The sequence below is a fragment of the Megalobrama amblycephala genome, linkage group LG1, assembly GCF_018812025.1.
Source record: "Megalobrama amblycephala isolate DHTTF-2021 linkage group LG1, ASM1881202v1, whole genome shotgun sequence".
Classification (NCBI taxonomy): Eukaryota; Metazoa; Chordata; class Actinopteri; order Cypriniformes; family Xenocyprididae; genus Megalobrama; species Megalobrama amblycephala.
In genome coordinates this window covers 23,749,794-23,775,590 of record NC_063044.1, presented here as the reverse complement: position 1 = coordinate 23,775,590, position 25,797 = coordinate 23,749,794, and the positions used below count along the sequence as shown (strand labels likewise).

Below are 25,797 nucleotides of genomic sequence, written 5' to 3'. Positions count from 1 at the left end.
ACTAGATATACCTGTACATCAGAATAAGAATGGCATCTACGCTAATATCAGTCTCTCTGCTTATCCTGAGGTTTGCCGGGTGCTGGATCCAGGCCGTATCCAGATCAGATGGAGAACCTGTGTCTGTACCTGACTACAACGTAGCCCAGGAGACAATGGGCCTACAGATCCAGTTCTGGCTGCATCTATAATTCAGATTTTTAATCTCCGTATCCGCTTACATATATTTATATATAATCTATTTTTAATCTCTATAATTAAAATGTATAACTCAGATTTTGATCTCCATATCCATTTACATACATTATATATATCTTCCAAGGGGTTTTTTCCCTCCTAGGACTTTTTTCCCAGTGTTAGCACGCTGGGTTTTTCTCCTAGGGGTTTTTTTCCACCCCTGGGAGTCAGCCGACATTGGCTTAATGTAGCACCATCTTGTATATGTTACATATTACCACGCTTGCTTGTACAGCTTATTTTTAACCACTTCTTTTTTCTGTGCTTCTAATATGTAAAGCTGCTTTGAAACAATTACCAATTGTAAAAAGTGCTATATAAATAAATTTGACTTGACTTGACTAGAGCAGTTTATAGGATTTTCACACATATTGTGACTCCAATAATCAGTTTCATGGTTGATAGTCTGAGGATCATCAATATTAACAGAGAAACTGCTGAAAACACTCTCTTTCATGTCAATAGTTCCTGTTTTCACCTCATTTATTATGCTGATGTTTTCAGATCTGCTGTAAATTGACACTTAAAGCTCATTTCATTGCTGTCAACAGACTCAGGGGATTTAATTACTACAAATATGTACAATTATTTTTAATCAGTTTCTATCAGCAAACACTCAGAATAAAGTGAGATGATCTGCTAATGATCTGAATGTCTTGTTGAATGAGTGTTGATAGTCTGAGGATCATCAATATTACCAGAGAAACTGCTGAAAACACTCTTTATTTCATGTCAATAGTTCCTGTTTTCACCTCATTTATTATGCCGATGTCTTCAGATCTGCTGTAAATTGACACTTAAAGCTCATTTCATTGCTGTCAACAGACTGAGAGGATTTGATGGTGTTTATGTCTGCTTATTTCTTTTTTCTATTTTTTTTTTACTTTTTTGTTTTTTTTACTACTTTTCAAGACATCTGTCATTATTTTAATGAATTAACAGAATAATGTTTGATTTAGAAATATAAAGTTCTGAATTAGCATCAGTTGCTTTACGATAGACGGATATAAATGATTCATGCAATTAGTTTAATAGTGAAATACAAAAAGGGGTTAATATAGCAAAAAAACTTGTCATGCATATTTAGAACAAGAATCATTTGACAACATTCAAACACTGTATTGAAGGATCACAGTGAAGCCCAAAATACTCTTTAATTGTCATTTTAAATCTTTATTCTTTGCCACTATCCTTCAAACCACTAGCTTTCATCTATTTGTCACCAAGTTTAATAATTTAAAATATAATGAAATTTAGTATGATCTCTTACTCTTTTATACACTTTATTAAGTACTGGTCAAAATAACTGTTGTTTCATTTTTACATAAATATATCTGTTACACTAAATGATAATGGGACATTAAAACATTTGGTTTTCACAAAAGTAATTTGAAACATTAAAATAGACACTTGGATTTAATGGGTTTTCTATTTAAATTCACTTTTTGTACATTTAATTTGATTTCTGGTCTTTAACCCTATAAAAACAAATACAGTAACTAATATTTTTGATTTGGGCAGATCATCTCCTCCAACCAATCTGTGGTTCAGTCAGTGAAGCTCCTCCCACAACAGTCACATCATCAGTGAAGCTCCTCCCACAGCAGTCACATCATCAGTGAAGCTCCTCCCACTGCAGTTCATCAATAAATGCTGGAATATTCCCATCAGACCAGCACTGAAGTATCAGGAAGAGCTGAAAACTGCAAAGAACATGAGTGATCCAGAACCCTGCAGAATGAAACACACTGAAGATACTGAAGAACAAAGAGGTTGGTGTTTATTCTTCATTCATTCATGATGCTGAACAACATTCATGTTAGAAAGATTCAAAGCACTTCTGCATATTTAGATATGTAGTTAAACTATGAAATGATACATAATGTTCTTTTCTAACAGAAAGCTCAGTAAAGGGAAGTTTGAGAAACTTTCATACTGATTGTCAACATCAGATCAAAATAATATTTACGTATTTTCCATTTGTTTCATATCTGCTTCACAATTTGCAGGAGTGTTACTAGAATTTAGGCATTTTCAAAACAGTTTTCAACACTGTTATTTTTAGGAATAAACTGTAAACACCAAAATGTATGAAGTAAATGATCTTTCCAGAATGGCTGAGTTGTGAGTGAAACTTGAGCAAAATCTCTTCTTACAGTAACTTTGGTAACAGGGTTGATGAATGCAGTCATTCATTTGTGTAAAAACAACAATGGATTGAGATTATTTTCTTGTCCTCCCATCATGCTGTAGAAAGAGCCCAGATGATGTCACTTCCTGGTGTCACAGTTTTAAGAAATCCTCTGGTTTTGAAAGGAGGAAAATCATGTCAGAAGTAACAGGGTTGAGTGAATCATGTAGGACACTGATAATAACACATTTAAAGATGCAGTCAGTCTAGACTTTGAGCATGTGAACTTTCTACAGACACGGCAACGGTCATGATAAATAACACATAATAATCACTCCAAATTTTTGAAAATATACAATCTACTCCACTTTACTGCAAACTTCACTTGATCTTGTGTTTCTGGTGTCCCACATTCACATGTGTATGAAAGGAAGTCAGTGGAAGGAGAAGTCTGCTGTGAACGGCCCTTAATAATTACACAGTTTTTAGGAAAATTAATTAAATATCAACCTAAAAGTTGATGTCAAAATACGGCTGTTAATATCACATTAGATCATTTTGTCATTGATTGAAAATATTTCAGAGCAATGTTTTCTTTATTTTCATAATATTTTTTATAATATTATTTATAAATTATTAAGAATTATTTAAAGGAAGGTGGCAGAGCAGCGATTTGGGAAATTCTGTAGCCAGAAGACGTCCATTCAGTGATGATTGTCCTAATTAAGTAAATCTTGATGTAAAAACATTTGAAATTGGAGTCAGATTAAACGAGCAGCTAAAGTAAAATTGAGACTAAATTCTAAAATTAAGTGAACTTCACAGGAGCGCTGAAAAGACGCACACACATTATACCTTCACCAGACCACTGGATTCTGTCGCTGGAACGACAGCTGGTCCTTTACGATTGGAAGATTAATGTTAAAGTTTCAGGGACATATGCAACTAATTTATGCAAATGCATCAAAATGATCGTAATGTTTTGTTCCAGTTGTCTATCACAACAAGTCTCAATTTTATCACCTTTAACTTCATATTTCTCTCTTTAAATTAGTTTGATTTATTGAAAATTAAATGATTTTTTTCTCTTTCATTTCAGAGCTGATGGAAGTGAAGGAGGAGAGTGAAGAACTGAGTGAAGTGGAGGAGGAACATCATGACAAACCTGGAGAAAAACCTTTGAGTCGCTCAAAGACTAAAAAGACATTTTTAAAGAAAAGAGCCAAGAAATCTACAACCTGCACTCAGTGTGGAAAGAGTTTCTCAACCAAACAACATCTTGAGATTCACATTAGAGTTCATATAGGAGAGAAGCCGTTCACATGTGATCAGTGTGGGATGAGTTTCACACAAAAAGGACATCTTAAGAGGCATATGAAAGTTCACACTGGAGAGAAGCCGTTCACATGTGATCAATGTGGGAAGAGTTTCAGTCAATCAGCAAACCTTAAAGCACACATGAGGATTCACACAGGAGAGAAGCCACACACATGCGATCAATGTGGGGAGAGTTTCTCAACCAAACATAGTCTTGAGGTTCACATGAGAGTTCACACAGGAGAGAAGCCATTCACATGTGATCAGTGTGGAAAGAGTTTCACACAAAAAGGAGGTCTTAAGGAACACATGAAAGTTCACACTGGAGAGAAGCCACACACATGTGATCAATGTGACAAATCATTTCTAGGGTCATCAAACCTGAAGAGACACCTGAGAGTTCATACAAAGGAGAAGCCACATTCATGTTCTGTGTGTGGAAAGAGTTTTTCACAGCTGCAATATTTAAATGAACATGAGAAAACACACACTGGTGTGGGAGAGTACATGTGCTTTGAGTGTGAGAAGACTTTTACTACAGCAAACGGTTTAAAACTGCACCAGAGAATTCATACTGGAGAAAAACCTTACAAGTGTTCACACTGTGACAAGAGATTCAGTGATTCATCATCTCTGAAAAGACATGAGATGATCCACACTGGAGAGAAACCTTACAAGTGTTCACAGTGTGACAAGAGATTCAGACGGTCAGGACATCTGAAAATACATGAGAGGATCCACAGCAGAGAGAATCTGCACAACGTGTGACCAGTGTGGAAAGAGTTTCTCTTTTAAAAGTCACCTGAAGATACACATGAAGATCCATGCAGTGGAGAAACCACAGCACCACAGTCTGAAATGAAGTAGTTCATTTTTATGTGCTGAACAAAAAAATCTCTTCTGTGTAACTTAGCTTTGCTCTCTGAACAGTGGCAGCCTGCAGCTGAATTTCTGTGATCACTGAAGCCCCAGGTATACTTCGGCCGTCCTCGTTTGTGAATTTGACATTCACAATTTTCGTCATGAGGCAGGCTCGTGGCCAGCCGCACACCCCGTCCGCAGGCAACCCAAATTTCGAGACCGCGCAGATGGTGCACATGCACAAGCAAGACGGAAGAGTCCACTAGGTGGCAATACACACAGTACTGAGCACAATGTGCAGTCGTCAAAGAAGAGTGTAAATAGCGATTCAAAAACAAGACGAATAAACTCGGAGGCATGCTTTCCCCATCATTTTTTAATTCCTGTTCTCTTGGTGTATCTTCTGAACTATGTTGCAATGGTGGATGCACTATTTTTCTTCTTCGATCCTGTCCAGCGAATGTCCCATAGATGACATGATGTCTGGTAATACTATAGAAAATGTTTTATTGTGCATGTGTCAAACTCGGTGATCCACGTGCATCCGTGGTTTAGTATACTTTGAAAGATTCACGGACACGACTGCACACGAGACACATCCAGGCGCGGAAAATGAAGTATACCCGGGGCTTGATGGCGCGCTGTCTTTCCGCACTCATGCAAAGAATTATCTTTGAAAGGCTTGCACACTCAACTGTGCGCGAGATGGAGCAGAACATGGGAAATGACATATACCCAGGCCTTAACCACTCCAAATTGTAGTGGACTGGAACTGACGGCTCACTTTGGGAAAAATACCCCCCCAATGTCCCCCATGTTATTATGTCTTGACATGTAGTTTAACTGTTGCTGGTTTATGCAAGAGGCATTCTGGGATACCTGGCTGTCTCAAGTCCCCTCTCGATGCATCCTCGATAAAAGTCGGATCAAGAACACATCCGGGGATTTGAACTGTACTTGGCTAGATGTGAACTTTGAATTGGATCAGTACTCGGGACGCAGCTGATGACGTTTCACAAGAACAGACAAGAATGCATATTAAAAAATGGCTAACTAATGAATGAATGAGGCATTTATATAGCGCTTTACTATATACTACTGTACACCATAAGTGCTGTTGCTCCTCATCCACAACCTGGATAATTCAACAGCAGACACAGAGCAACAGCACCAAGATCAAATCTGTGGTTTATTGATAAAGATTTGAAAATTTGATCTGACGTTGTTGGAGTTGTGAGATCCAGATGATCACTGGGCGTTCAGTGCTCATATACACTGCCGAGAGCAGCCTTACCTCGGCAAGTCCTTCTGATGTTTGCCGCTGACTCTGATGACTCTGTAGTGGTTAAACATAATTCATCTTTTGTAACAGGCAATCTTTGGTCTCATTAATCTATAATTAGTTCCCTGGAAAATCGTTTTGGCTGAGGGTAAAGTTTCATAACTTTATATATTTAGGCTATTAACTTTACCGTTGTAGTCTATTAGAGCGCTGAATTTTAACGTTTGACTGAACTGTTTGCTTTAATTTTTATTGTAGCTTTTTATACCTGTAAATGTAAATGTACCTTTTGCTTACATTTTTATAATTGGCTGTTATTGATCATTAAAACTGACATTTAACAAAATGATACAGAGTTGTGTTTTATGATTGCAAACTACATGCACATATTGCCTGAACCACATATATTTAATATTTTTAAAATGTAAATGAAAATAGGAAGTTTTTATAGTTCTGGTTTATACCATTCTGGTGTTTTATAGTTTGTTTGGTTGTAAATATACATGTAGTGAAGATAATCATTGACTTTGTTGCCTGAACAACATGCATGGGTATTAATATGTTAATTTTATTGTTGTCTAAAATATACATACAGAGATAACTGGAGTGGCCAGAATATCAAATGTCAAGTGTCCCCAACTAAGCAAGCCAAAGGCGACAGCGGCAAGGAACCCAAACTCCGACAGGTGACATCAGGTGGCAAACGTGTTAAAATGGAGAAAAAAACCTTGGGAGAAACCAGGCTTAGTCGGGGGGGCAGTTCTCCTCTGGCGAACAGTGCTTTGTGATAGGATCGCAACATTTAATGTATTTAATCCAGTTCCATCCAGTTGAGGATCGTATTCCATCACGCCGGTATGGACGGTCTGTTGAGGAATTGTGGCACTGGCTGTCGTGTTGATGAGGCCTTCACAATGGGTGATCTAGTTGACTCGATCTCTGCTGATACTGATCTCTGCCAGTTAATCGGTCATAAAAGCCCTGACAGGAGGCGTGTTGTTGTCTATGAGAGAGAGAAAGAACTTTTTGCCCACTAAGAGTCAAATTAACAGTTTAAGTTGTTTCATAGTACTTCATCCAACACAGAAGATACTGGCAACAACTTCAGATCGAATCATCAAGATTTCTCCTCAGCCTGCAGATCCGATGCTCCTCAGCCTAAAGGCATCTTGCAAGTATCATACATTTGAACACTAAACAGCAATTAAGTATTGACTTGTAAAACAAACCTTTGTCAGCAAAGGTGTTTTATTAATGAGGAAACTGATGATTCTTTTTCAGATTGTCTTTGACATTTTCCTATAGCTCTATTAACAGTTCCACTTCCGGTTCAACTCTATCATTGCTCATTCTTACCTACGTATGTGTGTGACCTTCGTGTATGTTATGTGTTTGTTAGTTAGTTAATAAAGATTGTGCACAATACATGTTTGGTTCTGACTCGTCTGCTAATAAATTGTCTCTTAAATGATTTAGATCCTGACTACGCGCGAGTTGTACTGTACAATAAGAATGTTATTTTTCCATAACCTGGAAATGAACATTTCTTAGAATTAATAAACAATCAACACTGAGCGTTCACTGGACGAACACGTTAATTGATTGTAATATTAATCTTAATGTAGCTACATCCAGTTAATACGATTAACTGATTTATTAATATTTCCCCTTTGAGTTAATTCGCTACACAAGCATCAATATCAAAGGACATGATGGATGAAGGTGTTCATCAGCTGCTTCATCAGAATAAAGCTGCAGAATTGGCACAGCTGTGTTGAGATGGCAGCAAGACTGTAAATACCTGATTGTTAGATCAATACAGTTGAATAAAGCTTTGTTTTGTGTGTTGTTGATTTGTATATGCATTTAATTATTGTCATTATTGCTTTTATTAATTCCTTTACTTTTTTAACTACGCTATTATCAGTGAATTAGCAATGAATTAATGCATGAATTGACTGTAAATGGAGATGTATTCACATCAGCTGTATTTGTCTAGTGTGTGTTCATGCATAGTTGTCATATGACAAAACATTACATTTTGCTTGTTTTACTAAATAAGTAAAATGAAAAGTAATATAAGTTTTGGTTTATCAGCATTTATCAATATTATTGTGTGTAAATTTTGGGGTGGGCTAGCAAAGCAATTCATTCCGGGGTAATCTTAATTTTGAGTAGTTTATACTTGCATTTTAAAAAATGTATAAAATCAGCCTTCTCCAATGGTGAGATCTTCGAGCAGCTGTCCAACATCTTCTTTGGCTTCAGAAATTGCTAACAATGATGAAAACCGAACTAGGTAGGGTTGTGGAGTTACTGGTGCTATGGTACTGTGCTTTTTATTGTATTTTTGTATTTTTATTGCAGGACCTATAATAACATACAAGATCAGGGAAAATACAATAGTTTAATCTTTAACAATGAACAATAATAAATGACAAAAAAAACAAAAACAAAAAAACTTCTTGTATACATCATAGTTTTAGATTATATACACAGACATAAAGCATGTGTTACAGTACAGACGGCACGGAGGCAGATGTAAAAAGCAAGTAAGGTTGTTTTATTGATATCAGCAGATAGCAGGTGAAGTAAATGGCAAATGGATAGCTTGAATGATAGGGAAATGATACTGTCCTTTGTTGATTGTAGATGGAGTTCTTGGAAGATGACACGGATGACAGAAGACGGGGAACACTCGCACACAGGAGGAAGACTGGAAGACACTGGAAAGCAGGTAAGTGGCAAATTGGTAGTCCTTTAGGTAAGTATACATGAGTCTGTGATACGTACGAGACCTGGACAAAGACTGTGTGTGAGTGTGTGGTTTATATGGCAGAGGTGATTGCTGAGTTGATGACGTGCAGGTGGCGGTGATTAGAACTCCGGTGATTGAGTGCGTGGGTATTGCAGGGAGGTGGAACCTGACGTGTCTGTGACAGCATGATGACAAGGTTAAATATTTTGAATACATCATAATGCATAAAAGTTATTTATTTTTTATTTATAAGCCTGAGGGATGCAACTAGAGCTAATTCACCAAGAAAAAGGAAAACGTAAAGGAAGATTTATGCCACTTTTGCTTGTGGATGAACATTTTTGTATATAAAATAAAGAAATGAACAACACATTCACGCGAATTTGGGTTTTCGTAACAAAATATAAACTCACATTAGTAGTTAAAAATATAAGAACTTTAAATTAACCCAAAATATACTAGTTGTACTACAATTACAAAATTACTGGGCAGCTGTTTTTTTCAACAAGACCACTGTCACTCCTGTCTTTTAAGTTGTTGCGCTTGTGATAACGACGTAGGTCACATGATGACGTCAACATGGCGGATTATGTCCAGATCTCATTCATACTTAACGAGATTTGGCTATTAAGTACCTACTCTTTTAGCCCTCTTTAAGTAAGTACTTACTGAAATCAAGTACCTACTCATTGATTAGGCGGTTTCGGACGCAGCCTCTGTGTCAGACCAACCTGAGGATCCATTTATCCAGCTGTAATACCTCCAGATCTTCTTATACAAGTAGATCAAACCTCTGATTGGTTTATGAGGTACAGCTGATTCAATCACATTACAGCCTCGACTCACTGGCTGCACCCTGGAAAAATGCTGCCTTCTGAGGACACATTTCAAGGAAGGAAGGCATCAAGGCACGTCCGAATCCAGTGTTAGCTTCACTTCCCATCTCATGAGATACCTTCCTCAGATCGATTTTTTAAAGAAGCATTAGATGTATTCCTTAGCTGCCTTTGATATCCCACAATCCTGTGCTTTCCATTCTGTGACAGTTGAGCTAGAAAAATAAAGATGGCGTCCCAAAGTTTGCTGCTCAGTTTGTGTATAAATGTACGATTTTGACCAACATATTTCAATTTTGATATCAAGAAATTAGTACTGTAGTATTTAATAATGTGTGCTATTTTAATTGTGCTATTTTGCTGTAGATCATTAAACTGTTACGCTGCCTCAGAAGTCTGTCCGAAATCAGTTTCGTGAGGTGCTTTCATGCACAAACGCTGCCGTACAAGTCATTCTCTTATAAGACAGCGAGGCAGCAAGACAGCTGCAGGTTTTCAGACGCAGCCATTGAATCACTTTAGAACAGCATTTTATCAATGGAAACTCCGAAAATAGATCAACCCAAAATCCATGTTTAGAGTGGAAATGAACCAATTCGGCACACACATTTAACAGCCTGATACCTACAAAAAAGTCTCTTGGAGCAAAAGCTCAAACCAAACAGGAAGTCAGATATTTTGAATTAACTTGTCATTTCCAGACATTGTACTTTAATAAATTTCTCCTAGAGATTTAATCAGATCAACATCATATTTGGTCAGTCTAATCTAAAGGCCTTTGCAATGTTATATTGCAAAGATCTTGACTTTTCACTATAGGTTAAATTGCAAAGATCTTGACTTTTCACTGAAGTGCGTTTTTGTGGTGGCCTGACAAAATTCGATGTTTTGCGATGAAACAGGAAGTTCTTGTAACTCGGGTATGCAATGTCCAATCTGCCCCAAAATTCACGTTTTTTTAGAGTCCTTGCCTGAAGATATTAACTTGGAAATATTCAGTTACAGTCATAGCCCCACCTGTGGGCAACAGGAAATAACATGTTTTACTCTGTGATTAACTCCTCAGAGATTTAATCAGATCAACATCATATATGGTCAGTCTAATCTTAAGACCTTAGTGATAATAAATATCAAAGATCTTGAGTTTTCGTTGAAGGGCGTGTCCGTGGCGGACTGACAAAGTCTGATGTTTCGTCATGAAAGAGGAAGCTGTTGTAACTCAAGCATACTATGTCTGATCTGCTCCAAACTTCACATATGTGATGAGAGTCCTGGCCTAAAGACATCTATATGACAATATTCAGTTAGTGTAGCGCCACCTGCTGGCAACAGGAAATGGCATGCTTTACACTGTAATTCACTACCAGATTCACATTTCTTTATGCCACGAAGTACCAAACATGCGAGACACGTTAAATCATGCAACACTTGGCTAAGTGCTAATGTATGTGATTAACGCCACAAAACAGGAAGTTGTTGTAACTCAGGCATACAATGTCCGATCTGCTCCAAACGTCACACATTTTATAATATTTCTGGCCTGAACACATCTATATCACAATATTCGGTTATGGTCAAACTGCCACCTGTTGGCCGCAGGAATTGTGCCACTTTGAAATGACTTTGCCATAATTCTCCTGTATTTACACGCTTACATGCATGTCACTCACTATTCACTCTTTTCTGAAGGCCATCGGGTGGCGGTTAGCCCGGGTGCGAGGGCTCTTTCAGCGCTGCTTGCAGTTTAATTAACATTACATTTGCGAGTATGACTCTCACTCGGCTTGTGAATGAGTATAACTTGCACACAGCCACTTAAAAACTGTTCACGAGCTTCTATGGGTTTGATTTTGGTTGTCATTTGTTGAAATAAATACAAAAAAAAATTCAGCGTGTTGGTGTCTTTTCGCTGAATGCCCATCCGATTCTCCTCCACGGTCATATGGGAAAGTGAATATTTACAGTTATATTTACACCCTACCAACAAAGAAATGGATCGACTTCTGTCAGCTTGTTGAACACATTTATTTATATTGACATTTTCTACCATATGATGGCTGAAGCAGCAGCACGTGACACTGTTCTCATGGAAACCAGATCAACATTGTAAACCGAATTCTACAAAACTAAAGTGAAAACACCTAATTATCATTCAATGGGATAAAATATCTTCTTTTCCCTGCAAACAATACCATGAAGAATGTGAATATTTAACCAAGTCAAAAACAAATAAAGTAAGCTGGTTCCATATTCATTTCAGTATCAGCAGACACAAAACGCTATAAAAGGTGACAACTTTTAAAGTTAAAAAAAGATACAAGTTATGTAAATGATAAAAGCTCATTCTGGTTTCTCAGTTTGATAGATTTGATCAACTGTAAATGATGCAAAAAATAGGAATTTTGAGTTTGTGATAGTAGAGCAAGCTTTGTGAACTGCGAGAGTTTCACACTTTTAGACACTGTTGTGTCAACCTTGATTTATTGCAATATTGAGCTGTTCAATTTTATTTTGATATTAGAAAATAATTAATCAAAGCTTGAGGCTTTTCTCCAGTGTGAGTTGTCATGTGGTCTTTAAGGTTTCCTTTTTGACTGAAACTCTTTCCACACTGTTGACAGGTGTAAGGCTTTTCTCCAGTGTGAATTCTCATGTGGACTTTAAGGTTTTCATTTCTAATGAAACTCTTTCCACATTGTTGGCAGGTGAATGGGCTCTCTCCAGTGTGAGTTATCATGTGTTGCCTGAGGCTTTGCTCCCGTTTGAAGCCATTCCCGCACAGAGTGCAGGTGTGAGGCTTTTCTCCAGTGTGAATCATCATGTGGTCCTTAAGGTTTCCTTTTCAACTGAAACTCTTTCCACACTGTTGGCAGGTGAAAGGTTTTTCTCCAGTATGCATGCTCATGTGGTTTTTAAGGTGATTTTTATGTGTGAAACTCTTTCCACACTGTTGGCAAGTGAAGGGACTCTCTCTAGTGTGAACTCTCAAGTGGACTTGAAGGTTTCTATGTTGATCAAAAGTCTTTCCACACTGTTGACAGGTGAAATAACTTTTAGTTTCTGTCTTTTGAGCTCCTTTTTGTAAGGAAAACTTTGTTGATTTTTCTTCACTCATTAAATTATAATGTTCTTTCTCTTCTTCCCTTTCATTAAGTTCATGACTTGCCTCTCTCAGTGCCATCAGGTCTAGGGCAAAAATAAACAAAACAATTTAAACATTTAAAGCATCAAAACCAACAACATGTATGATCTATACCCTATCCTATCCTATGGATCAGGGATGGGCAGCTTTGGTACTGGAGGGCCAATCTTTTGTAGAGTTAAGTTTCATCCCTAATCAAATACACCCGCCTGTAGTTTTCAAGCATTCCTGAAGACTTAAGGCTGATTCATACTTCTGCGTCGTGTGTACCCCATAGGTACGCCGTAGGCTGTGAGTACCACGCGTGGCCTAGGATATAGCCTGACGCGCACCTCTTCTAAAATGTTACGCATCTATTCTAAAGTATTGTTTAGTGTAAAACATGCTGAAGATCAGCAAACAGGCTGGAGATAAATTAAATGATTAGCTATTTCCCCACAAAAGCTGTTTAATCAGCATAGTGAAGCCTCTCATCCATTGACATCCATTCAAAAAACAGCCTCCGGTCTTCTTCCCTGCGTACCGCTGGGGCGGAGCGTTAGGATTAGCCGCTACGCTATTTTGGCTAAAGGTTGCAGGCATGCCTTCCAGTGGCTTTGGATCTACATTTCCTGCAGAGTTCAGCTCCAACTCTGATCAAACACACCTTGAAGCAGTGAACTAAGATCTTCAGGGACAGGTGTGTTTGATCAGGGTTGAATCTGAACTCTACATGTATGTAGATCTTCCAAGAACAGGATTGGGCATTCCTGCTCTAGGTTCAACTCATCAGCTCTGATACTCTGATCCAAGACTGATGATCAGAAATGGATATTTCAAATAAATTTACAAAGTGTCCTGTTGAGGTACTCCAGGGCTGCGCTCAAGTTCAGATTTTTATGCCCTTGCCTTGCTAACTTCCCTCCATCTTAAAGACTCAGATGTACATCATTGTTTACACTGAACCAACACTGGCAGAATCTGTCTAGCTACTTTAACCCTTGTGCAGTCTTCGTTTGGGAAGTACACTCAGGGTCTTTGGGGTCTCCACAGACCCCAGGCAACAAAGTGTAATTTTGTAACAGATAAATTTTTTTTTTTTTTTTTTTTTTAAAAAACAACAGTAGGTGGCAGGAAGTGACTGTCCTATCCATTTATTCAAACGATTCGTTCAAACGGCTGATTCATTCAAGAATGAGGCAGGTGTTTTGGAATGGGCCATTGAATCTTTGACTCAACCGATTCGTTAGAGTTGGGTCCGAGTCCACCTTTGTCGAGTACGAGTCAAGACCAAGTCCTTAAACATCAAGTCCAAGTCCGAGACCGAGTCCAAAAAGGGCCGAGTTGGACTCAAGTCCGAGTTCTTAAAGGCTGAGTCTGAGTCGAGTCCGCCCGAGTCCAGAAAGTAATTAAATTAAAAAAGATTATAAATTGGTATTGTAAATTTTTACATTCTATTAATATTTTAACCTTTCAACCCATTAAACCAATGGCAATATAAAAATGTAATAAAAAATACCACTATTACATCTTGTCATTGCCATTGAACATTTTTTATTTTATGTCAACAGAACTAGTTTCCTATCAAAAATGGTTTCAAAGAAAAGAAGGGTATATGTAGAACTTTTATTGTATTACAAGTGCATGAAAATACAAATGAACCCGTTTTATTATTGTATCACACTATATTGTCCTCCAGTTAAAGCTGACATGTCAATTATTTAATGCCTCCCCCACATTTAAATAGGCTGAGGAAATACTCAGACTAGAGTTTAAATCTATCAGCTAGTCATAACAACAAACTTAAAGCTTTATTACGGTGCTTAATCAACAACAAACTCCTTTCTGAACACAGCTCTCTGGTCTTGTAACATTGTAATGAACACTGAACATGAAATGTACTATAGTGCACAGTCAAGCACTAAACCAGGGCCATATTGCTTTTCAAAAATACAAGCGCTGTGACCATTTTATGAGTTAAGCGTGCACGATGTGGTCTCACGATGAGGCCACCTTTGCTAAAGACACGCTCTACTGGTGCAGAGGATGCTGGAATAGACAGCACTATTTTACTAGTTATTGCAATTCAAATCACATTAAGTAATTGATAGAAAATAATTACATTACATTAAGAGCAAATCATTTTAAATTTAAAAGGACTATATTTACAGTCCCTGCATTTTTGTGGTGATATGTTAATTTCCTTACTAAAACAGTGAGTGATGTGTGTGTTTCGTCTGCAAGCATAAGATGATATGCTACTGCTGCCTGCCGGTGTGGTACAGTAAAATGACAGACGGGGAGACATTAATTAATTTCTCATCTCAATTTTATGTTGGTTTTATTGTTACACATGACGCGGACTCGACTGTACTCAGAATATTTTCAGAGTCCAAAATGTTCAAGTCCGTGTCAAGTCCGAGTACAAATTCACCCGAGTGCGTGACAAGTCCGAGTTCATTTAAAATTGGACTCGAGTCCGGACTCGAGTCCGAGTCCAAGGCCGAGTACCCCAACTCTACGATTCGTTCAAAAAGCTGAATCATTCAGTAATAAAACGCAGCTCATTGTCGCTGTGAGAGATGCGCTATATTGCTGTGATCTTTGTTTGGAACTATTTTCGCTGCTGAAATAGAACAAAAACAGTCAGTAATGCATCTAAAATGTAAGTGACTTTACTGACTTGTATTGAATTTACTTAATTAACTTATTATTGAACATATAAAAGTTGTCACATTTTCAATCGTGATTCCAATAACGCGGAAAACAGCACTCTTGGCCATGTGGTGGTAACTGTATCATGTTATTAATATAAAAAAAACTCCACATTTTGAATTTTTACAGCAGCATGTTTTCTTTGTGCTGCACTAATTTGTTTTGATTTCTCCTCGAGAGGCTGCGCAAGCCTCAACAGTGCAACCTTGTTAACCTTGTGCCCACAGAGCTCACCGAGAGACAGTGAAGTGTTAGAACTGCTCCAAGATTCAGCACCCAAGGACGACTTTCGGGAAAACAGCCAGGGAAGCCAGGACAACATATTACAACCTCCGGACACATTATCCCTCTCTCCAGCATCCCCTCTTCTGTGCTTCTCAGAGAAAATGGAGGAACTGGTGTATGCTGGAACCAAACTCTCCCACTCTTTTGCTGCGAGCCCCCAGATATCAACAAAAAAGCGGCAAGCCCCGAAACCACCAAAGCCTGTGGGCCCAGCTCGCCCTCCTCCTCCTCCTGCGAGAGCTCTTCGGCCCCTGCCACAACGCCAGGGCCCTCACCCTCCTCCATCTGTTCTAGGTGAACCAAAAACAACCGATAACAGCTCTCAGTGATGTGTGTCGGGTCCCCGCTATGATAACAGTGACTTTATCAAATGTTTACAGAACTAGCGGGAACCCAGTGTGCCTGTTGCTTTCTCTATTTCTGTTTCTATTATGTGATAGAAAGCCTAAGGCCTTCCTCAAATCGTTTGGCAAACCCATTTAATCTGCTGCCTATTACATGTCAAACTAAGATTACTGTAGAGACAGAAAGTAAGACTGTTAAGTTAGCACTTTTAAACATCCGCTCACTTAAAAATAAATCACTTCTAGTCAATGACTTAATAACCACAAACAACCTAGATTTTATGCTTCTAAATGAAACATGGCTTGAAGATAGCTGCAGTGGTACAAATACTGAATGAAACAGCCCCTCCTAACTTTACTTTTATGAGTGTCTGCAGAGCTGTTAGGAGAGGTGGAGGTGTTGCTGCTCTATTTAAAGATGTCTATCAGTGCCGGCAAGTGTCATTTGGTGATTACTTGTCTTTCGAATACCTGGGTATTGTGTTAAAAGGTGCTCCTCGCATTCTACTTATAGTTATTTACAGGCCTCCAAAATACTCTCCAGCCTTTGTGGAGGACTTTACAGAACTGTTATCAGCAATTTCCTCTGAGTTTGACTGTTTTGCTATTACTGGGGACTTTAACATCCACATAGAAAATGCAGAATCCAATATGGCAAAAGAAATCCTAACAGTTTTGAATACTTTTGATCTGACTCAGCATGTACATGGACCCACACACAATCGTGGACACACTCTAGATTTAATTATCAGTAAGGGTCTAAACATTTCATCCATTGTCATTAAGGATGTAGCGCTATCTGATCATTTCTGTATTTTCTTTGATATTGATCTCTTCAACAAGCTAGATCTATCTCGGTCAAAAAGCGATGCTTAAATGAGAATACTAGTGCACTGTTTATGAAGGCTATATCTTTAACACCAAGCATATCTGCAGACTCTGTTGATTTTCTCTTTGATTCTTTTAACTCAAAAGTACAGAATTGTTATTGATAACATTGCTCCTGTGAAAGTCAGGAAGAAAAGTGGCAGACAAAAAGCACCGTGGAGAAACTCAACAGCAGCGCAAAATATGAAAAGACAATGCAGAAAAGCTGAGCGCATGTGGCGAAAGACAAAACTTGAAATCCATTATAACATCTATAAAGATATTCTTCATGCTTTCAATGTGGAATTAGGCAAAGCTAGACAGACCTTCTTCTCAAATATAATAAACAGAAACTTAAACAACACCCGCACTCTTTTTGCTACTGTAGAGAGACTAACAAACCCCCCAAGTCAGATCCCCAGTGAAATGCTCTCAGACAGCAAATGCTGTGAGTTTGCTTCCTTCTTCTCTAAGAAAATTAATAATATCAGAAAGGCGATCAGCACATCCTTGAGCTGCACCGGGGTAAAACAGATCAGATCACAACCATCAGAAAGTAGCTAGTATGTCTGTTTTCGAAGCAATTGATGGTAAAATTTTGGAAGAAACAGTACAGCACCTTAAAACATCAACCTGCGTCCTTGACACACTTCCCACATCTTTTTTCAAAAGCATGTTTAACTGTTTAGAAGCAGATCTCCTAGAAGTGGTAAACGCCTCACTTCTCTCTGGGACTTTTCCAAAATCCCTGAAAACTGCAGTGGTTAAGCCCCTCCTGAAAAAGAGCAATCTGGATAACACCATATTGAGCAACTACAGGCCAATCTCAAATCTTCCTTTCATAGGCAAGATCATTGAAAAAGTTGTTTTCAATCAGCTGAACAAGTTCTTAAGCTTGAATGGATACTTTGACAACTTTCAATCTGGTTTCCGACTGCATCACATCACAGAGACAGCACTCATAAAGATAATAAATGATATTCGCCTTAACACAGATGCAGGTAAATTATCAGTGCTGGTTCTACTCGATCTCAGTGCTGCATTTGACACTGTTGATCACAACATCCTTCTTGACAGGCTGGAAAACTGGGTTGGGCTTTCTGGGATGGTCCTTTAAATGGTTCAGGTCATACTTAGAAGGGAGAGGTTATTATGTGAGTATCGGTGACCATAAGTCTGAGTGGACATCCATGACATGCAGAGTCCCTCAAGGTTCAATACTCGCACCCCTCCTGTTCAACCTATATATGCTGCCACTGAGCCAAATAATGAGAAAGAACCAAATTGCATATCACAGCTATGCAGATGACACCCAGATTTACCTCGCCCTATCACCTAACGACTACAGCCCCATTGACTCCCTGTGGCAGTGCATTGATGAAATTAAAAATTGGATGTGCCTAAACTTCCTTCAGTTAAACAAAGACAAAACTGAAGTCATTGCGTTTGGAAACAAAGATGAAGTTCTCAAAGTGAACACGTACCTTCACTCTAGGGGTCAAACAACTAAAAATCAAGTCAGGAATCTTGGTGTGATATTGGAGTCAGATCTGAGTTTCAGTAGCCATGTAAAGACAGTAACTAAATCAGCATATTATCATCTCAAAAATATTGCAAGAATTAGATGCTTTGTCTCTAGTCAAGACTTAGAGAAACTTGTTCATGCTTTCATCACCAGCAGGGTGGATTACTGTAATGGGCTCCTCACTGGCCTTCCCAAAAAAAGACCATAAGACAGCTGCAGCTCGTACAGAACGCTGCTGCCAGGATTCTGAGCAGAACCCAAAAACATGAACACATCACACCAGTCCTCAGGTCCTTGCACTGGCTTCCAGTTGCATTTAGAATTGATTTTAAAGTACTGTTGCTTGTTTATAAATCACTCAATAGGACCTCAAAACATTGCAGATATGCTCATAGAATATAAACCTAACAGATCACTCAGATCATCAGGATCAAGTCATTTAGAAATACCAAGGGTTCACTCAAAGCAGGGAGAGTCTGCTTTTAGCTGTTACACCAGCCGCAGCTGGAACCAGCTTCCAGAAGAGATCAGGTGTGCTCCAACAGTAGCCACATTCAAATCCAGACTCAAAACACATCTTTTTATCTATGCATTTGCTGATTGAGCACTGTGCTATGTCCGAACTGTTTGCATTTTATTTTATACGTATTATCTTTTTATTCTTTTAATTCCTTTTCCTGTTTTTATTTCATTTTTAATGTATTTTAAATCTTTTATGTATCATCCTGATTCTGACTTTTAATACATTTTAAATATTGCTGTCTGGTTGAAAGAGCTGGGAGAATTAGGAAGAAAGTGATTAGGTTAAAAATTTGGTAAATCTGGATAAGGGGACAAACCATGGGGAAATTTGAACTGTGGTGCATGGTTAAGATATCTCTGGATTACAGTCAGGACACTTTCCAAAGGGGGAAATTTCCAAAGGGGAAATTTGAACTGCGTTGCATAGATAAGATATCTCCGGAAGGGGGATTAGGGCTGTGTGGTGCAGTTTGAGGTGTCTTGGCAAAAGGGGAGATTGAAACTTTGTTTATCAGTTTGAAGTGCCTTAACAGGTAGCAGTCCTGTTGTGTGAGGAAGATCCATTCAGATCCTCTCTGATGGATAGATCCGTTTAGATCCACTCTGACGGACAAAAACAACAACAAAAAACTCCCTAAGACTTCCTAGCTCTTCTATCCAAATAGCAAAATTTCTCTGTTTTTACTGTTATTTCTATTCCTTATGTTCTATTTTTCTTCTTCTTCTTTATGTAAAGCACTTTGAATTACCATTTTGTATGAAATGTGCTATACATATAAAATTGCCTTGCCGTCCCTTGCCTAACAACAGGAAGAGGGAAGATGCTGGTTTTATACCTTGGTATTAATTGGAAGATTTCACAGACAGGGCTTAGCTTAAGATAGGACTAGTCCTTACTTCTATTATGATATTTATTAATTAATGATTATTATTATTATTATTATCTTAAGATGTCAGTGAAAGTTATTTTAAGTTAAAGGGATAATTCAACTAAAAATGAAATTTACTCACCCTCGATTCTAAACCTGTAAACATTTCTTTGCTGAAGACAAAAGAAGATATTTTGAAGACCCATTGACTTCCACAGTAGCCTGGAAGTTTCTAATATGCCAAGTAAGAAGCTGATTAGCTGGTTCAGGTGAGCTAAACTCTGTAGGACAGTGCAGGCCTCCAGGAGCAGGACTGGACACCCCTGGACTAGGCTGTTAGTCACCAAAACTGACAGAATTAATAATTAGTGAATTATACACACTGTTTGTTGACACTTGAGTGATTCACAATGTATTTCCATATTTCGTGTTTCTGCAGAAGTCAGTCATGTGGGCAAAATCATGAGGGTGAGCAAATAAATCTCATTCTTCATTGTTCATTTAAGCAACAGAGCAGAATACCGTTAATCTTTAGATACTTAAGTTATGTTTTAACAGTGGGGGGCAAGCACTTTTTCACACAGGGCCATGTGGGTTTGGATTTTATTTTCCCTTCATAATAAAAACCTTCATTTAAAAACTGCATGTTGTGTTTACTTGTGATATATTTGATTCATATTTAAATTTGTTTGATGATCTGAAACATTAAAGTGTGACAAACATGGAAAAAAAAAAAAAAAAAAATCACTTTTTCACACCACTGTATTTAGTGACATGGTTTTAAAGCTATATGCTATCCTGTTTGTTGGCCTTAAAACATCTTAAAAATGCACATATGTACACCAGGGAAATCTAAATTTTCTAGGGAAACATGCCCCCGTACCCCCCAAACAAACAAAATTTTCTGACCTTGGTAATCATGAAACCCTGCGTACGGCCGGCTTATAATCTATCAAATGAAATCTGAGGTAAACGTGTATTACTGTGATAAACTGTGATAAACAAAAATAAATGGGGCCAAACGCGATTGAATGTAAAGGTTTGTGTCTCGTTATTCTATTAATAACTACCGATTGATTTTGTATTTCTATCAGAAATTAAGAATTATTAGTGTCATTGTAAATAGTGGTGCAAATATCTAAGCTATCTAATACTTCAAATCTCAAGGTTAAATCAGAAGATTTTTTGTAAAAATGTTTCTGTAACAGCTGCCAAAAAATAGTAGCTAGTAAATAATAGCTCCACTGTGGTTTTTAACAAAACAAACAAAAAAAACTTTTCACAAATATTTTTTAAAACATCGTTTGTACCATATTTGTCACTGTTTTAATTTTAATATACAAAAAATTATCTGGTAAAATAGTTGGTTTTCTATGCACTTCTGTGATTGTAGACAATGCATGACTTTTATTTTGGAGTGACGACATGACGTCATAAGAATGCGCCGCGCTCCTGCATCTGTGATTCTGCTGAATAAAGGTTTGTTTTAAGAATTTAAGCTCTTTTAATCGATAGGAACAGTTAAATGATTTATAGTTGTTACCGTTTTTTAAAGTGATGTGAAATTAATTAATTTACTATCTAATGTAACATGGTTATTCTTTATCTAACTGTAATGAAGGATATTTGTGTGAGTAAAACTCATATCCACTGATGAGAAACAGTAAACCTGCGTCTCATTTCTCTCTATAAATCATAAATCAGTTTATCATGAACACGAGTTCAGTCTCTGGAGAGTAATGATGGAGAAACTGAACTTTTCAACTCCGAGTCAATTGAATCAAACACTTTGAGAAATGATTCAGTGAATCACGACTCGTGCTGTTCGAACAGTGAACATGAACGAGAACAACAAACATTAACAAACTAATTATGTTTTCATCAAAGTGTAATCATTTAAATATAATCTATAATTCATTAAATACCATATGAGGATCATAAATGCCTGAAATATGAAGTTTATTAATTTGTAGTGTTAGTTTTGAGTGGGTTTTTTTTAGTCTAACAGGTCATTGAAGACTTTTAACTCTGTTAATTATTCTGTACTTACAGATGGAGTTTATTAAAGAGGAAACTGAAGACATGAAGATTGAGTTTAATAAAGAGGAGACTGAAGAAATAAAGATTGAAGAAACATTCAGAGTGAAACATGAAGATACTGAGGAACAAACAGGTTGGTTTTATTCTCACAGCTGAACTCAGTCATTTGATCATTATTAAAATGTCCAGCTCTACAGAAATAGAGAATATACTGAAGTATAATCTTACAGAAAATATTAAAGAATCCATTCATTACAGTATAATATCATTCAGGTATAAATTCCTTGATCATGAAATCGTTTAATTAAGGTTTGCACATGCTGAATGAATCAAATGATTAATAAACAGCAGCACAAACTCTGTGAAATCAGCAGCCCTTCTGGACTTCGGTAAAGTTGGTTTTATATTCGCACATTCGGACATCCGTATTCAATAGCCTTGTTAATCACACTACATTGGACGTTCAGTGGACATTCACAAGTAAATATGCCATTAAAACAATACTTGCCTATTTTGATCGACTGTGAAAAATGTTGTAAGTTGACAATCGTTGGTTGTCAATATCATGTCACTGCTTAAAATTCGCAAACATTAATTTATTGCACATCAGTGTTTCCATTAAATGTGACCCCAAACCACAAAACCATGTCAAAATGTATGCATTATGCAATATTAAGTAAAGATCATGTTCTATTAAGATATTTTGTCCATTATTTTAGTCCATTATATTGAAACAAATCAGTCTAGACTTTGAGCATGTCAACTTTCTACAGAAGCTGAAACATCAAGATATGACGTGAAATATTTTTAAAAACATACGAATAACGAATAATAATAACTCCAAAATTTTAAAATATACAATCTACTCCATTTTACTGCAAACTTCACTTGATCTTGTGTTTCTGGTGTCCCACATTCACATGTGTATGAAAGGAAGTCAGTGGAAGGAGAAGTCTGCTGTGAACGGCCCTTAACAATTACACAGTTTTAGGAAAATTAATTAAATATCAACTTAAAAATTGATGTTAAAATATGGCTGTTAATATCATTTTGTCATTGATCAAATATATTACTCAAAATATTTCAGAGCAATGTTTTCTTTATTTTCTTAATATTATTTATAATGAATTATTAAGAATTATTTAAGGGAAGGTGGCAGAGCAGCTATTTGGGAAATTCTGTAGCCAGAAGACCTCCATTCAGTGCTGAATGTCTTAATTCAGTAAATCTTGATGTAAAAACATTTGAAATTGGAGATTAAACGAGCAGCTAAAGTAAAATTGAGACTAAAGTCTAAAATTAAGTGAACTTCACAGGAGCGCTGAACAGACGTACACACTCATTATACCTTCACCAGACCACTGGATTCTGTCTTTGGAACGACAGCTGGTCCTTTACGATTGGATGATTAATGTTAAAGTTTCAGGGACATATGCAACTAATTTATGCAAATGCATCAAAATGATCGTAATGTTTTGTAGCAGTTGTCTATCACAACAAGTCTCAATTTTATCACCTTTAACTTCATATTTCTCTCTTTAAATTATTTTGATTTACTGAAAATTAAATGACTTTTTTTCTCTTTCATTTCAGAGCTGATGGAAGTGAAGCAGGAGAGTGAAGAACTGAGTGAAGTGGAGGAGGAACATCATGACAAACCTGGAGAAAAACCTTTGAATCACTTAAAGACTAAAAAGACATTTTTAAAGAAAATAAGAGCCAAGAAATCTACAACCTGCACTCAGTGTGGAAAGAGTTTGTCAACCAAACAACATCTTAAGATTCACATGAGAGTTCATACAGGAGAGAAGCTGTTCACATGTGATCAGTGTGGGAAGAGTTTCACACGAAAAGGAGATTTTAAGGAACACATGAGGATCCACACTGGAGAGAAGCCGTTCACCTGTGATCAGTGTGGGAAGAGTTTCACACGTAAAGGACATCTTAAGGATCACAAGAGAGTTCACACTGGAGAGAAGCCACACACATGTGATAAATGTGGGAAGAGTTTCACACGAAAAGGAGGTCTTAAGAGGCATATGAAAGTTCACACTGGAGAGAGACCGTTCACATGTGATCAATGTGACAAAACATTTCTAAGGTCATCAGACCTGAAGAGACACCTGAGAGTTCATACAAAGGAGAAGCCACATTCATGTTCTGTGTGTGGAAAGAGTTTTTCACAGCTGTGTAGTTTACAAAAACATGAGAAAATACACACTGGTGTGAGAGAGTACATGTGCTTTGAGTGTGAAAAGACTTTTACTACAGTAAACCATTTAAAACAGCACCAGAGAATTCACACTGGAGAAAAACCTTACAAGTGTTCATACTGTGACAAGAGATTTAGTCAGTTATCAAATCTGAAAACACATGAGAGGATCCACTCTGGAGAAAAACCTTACAAGTGTTCATACTGTGACAACAGATTCAGTCGGTCAGAACATCTGAAAACACATGAGAGGATCCACACTGGAGAAAAACCTTACAAGTGTTCACACTGTGACAAGAGATTCAGTCAGTCATTATATCTGAAAACACACGAGAGGATCCACACTGGAGAAAAACCTTACAAGTGTTCACAGTGTGACAAGAGATTCAGTCAGTTAGCACATCTGAAAACACATGAGATGATCCACAGCACAGAGAAGCCACACACGTGTGATCAGTGTGGAAAGAGTTTCTCTTTTAAAAGTCACTTGAAGATACACATGAAGATCCACGCAGTGGAGAAACCACATCACCACTCTCTGAAATGAAGTAGTTCATTTTTATGTGCTGAACAAAAAAATCTTCTGTGTAAGTTAGCCACAGCCAAATCTCTCCTCTCCAGCTATAGTTGGCACCATGGGTGACAAGTTTTATTTATTTATTTTTTGCAGTTACAAAACGTCTTTTTGTACCTACATCAGCAAATTATTCACAAAAATTTTAAGCAAAGTTTAACCCTTTAACGACCCAGTGGTCCGCTGGCGGGACGATAGAGTTTTATAATGTTAAACAAGCTGTTTTTTTAAATGAGGAGTATGCCATCTAACAAATCATTTATTATGCTCGCAGTGCGTCGGTTAAATGAATTGGGATATTCATTTAATAATAAAAGTGGCATAATAATAATAATAATTAACAGCCCTGTGCGCCCATCTGCTATACGCCACTGTGAAGGGATAAAAGGTGTTCAGGCATGGCATCAAAGTGATAACCTGTTTAATCCAAATCCACATGCGTGGACTGTTCAATATTCAGTACTGCAATGTCTGAGTCTCTCCAGTCACATGATGTTTCTCATGTGTTTTCAGTCGGCGCTACTACAAAGAAACGTTTACTAGACTGTGGACTAGCTTTGCTCTCTGAACAGTGGCAGTCTGCAGCTGAATTTTTGTGATCACTGCAGCTGAATTTTTGTGATCACTGAAGCCCCGGGTATACTTCGGTCATCCGCGTTTGTGAATTTGATGTATGTAATTTTCATCATGCGGCTGGCGTGAGCAGTCTACATGAGGCTGGCTGAAGGGAAGGAAAATATGTGGTAGAAAAAAGTGTACAAGCAATAGGGATAACCGCACCCTGGAGAGGATTGTGAAACAAAACCCATTCAAAAATGTGGGGGAGATTCACAAAGAGTGGACTGCAGCTAGAGTCAGTGCTTCAAGAACCACTACGCACAGACGTATGCAAGACATGGGTTTCAGCTGTCACATTCCTTGTGTCAAGCCACTCTTGAACAACAGACGGCGTCAGAAGCGTCTCGCCTGGGCTAAAGACATAAAGGACTGGACTGCTGCTGAGTGGTCCAAAGTTATGTTCTCTGATGAAAGTAAATTTTGCATTTCCTTTGGAAATCAGGGTCCCAGAGTCTGGAGGAAGAGAGGAGAGGCACACAATCCATGTTGCTTGAGGTCCAGTGTAAAGTTTCCACAGTCAGCGATGGTTTGGGGTGCCATGTCATCTGCTGGTGTTGGTCCACTGTGTTTTCTGAGGTCCAAGGTCAACGCAGCCGTATACCAGGAAGTTTTAGAGCACTTCATGCTTCCTGCTGCTGACCAACTTTATGGAGATGCAGATTTCATTTTCCAACAGGACTTGG

The 25,797-nt window shown here is 37.7% G+C and overlaps 1 protein-coding gene across 1 annotated transcript; it reads left to right on the top strand.

Annotated features, from left to right (window-relative positions):
• The first annotated feature begins 1,951 nt into the window (after positions 1–1,951).
• On the top strand, positions 1,952–25,345 carry LOC125245239 (gastrula zinc finger protein XlCGF57.1-like). Its single transcript, XM_048155781.1, has 3 exons — positions 1,952–2,009; positions 3,468–4,400; positions 23,484–25,345. Exons 1-3 carry the CDS (start codon positions 1,952–1,954, stop codon positions 24,467–24,469), a joined length of 1,977 nt encoding a protein of 658 aa, XP_048011738.1. The 3' UTR covers positions 24,470–25,345.
• Positions 25,346–25,797: the final 452 nt, after the last annotated feature.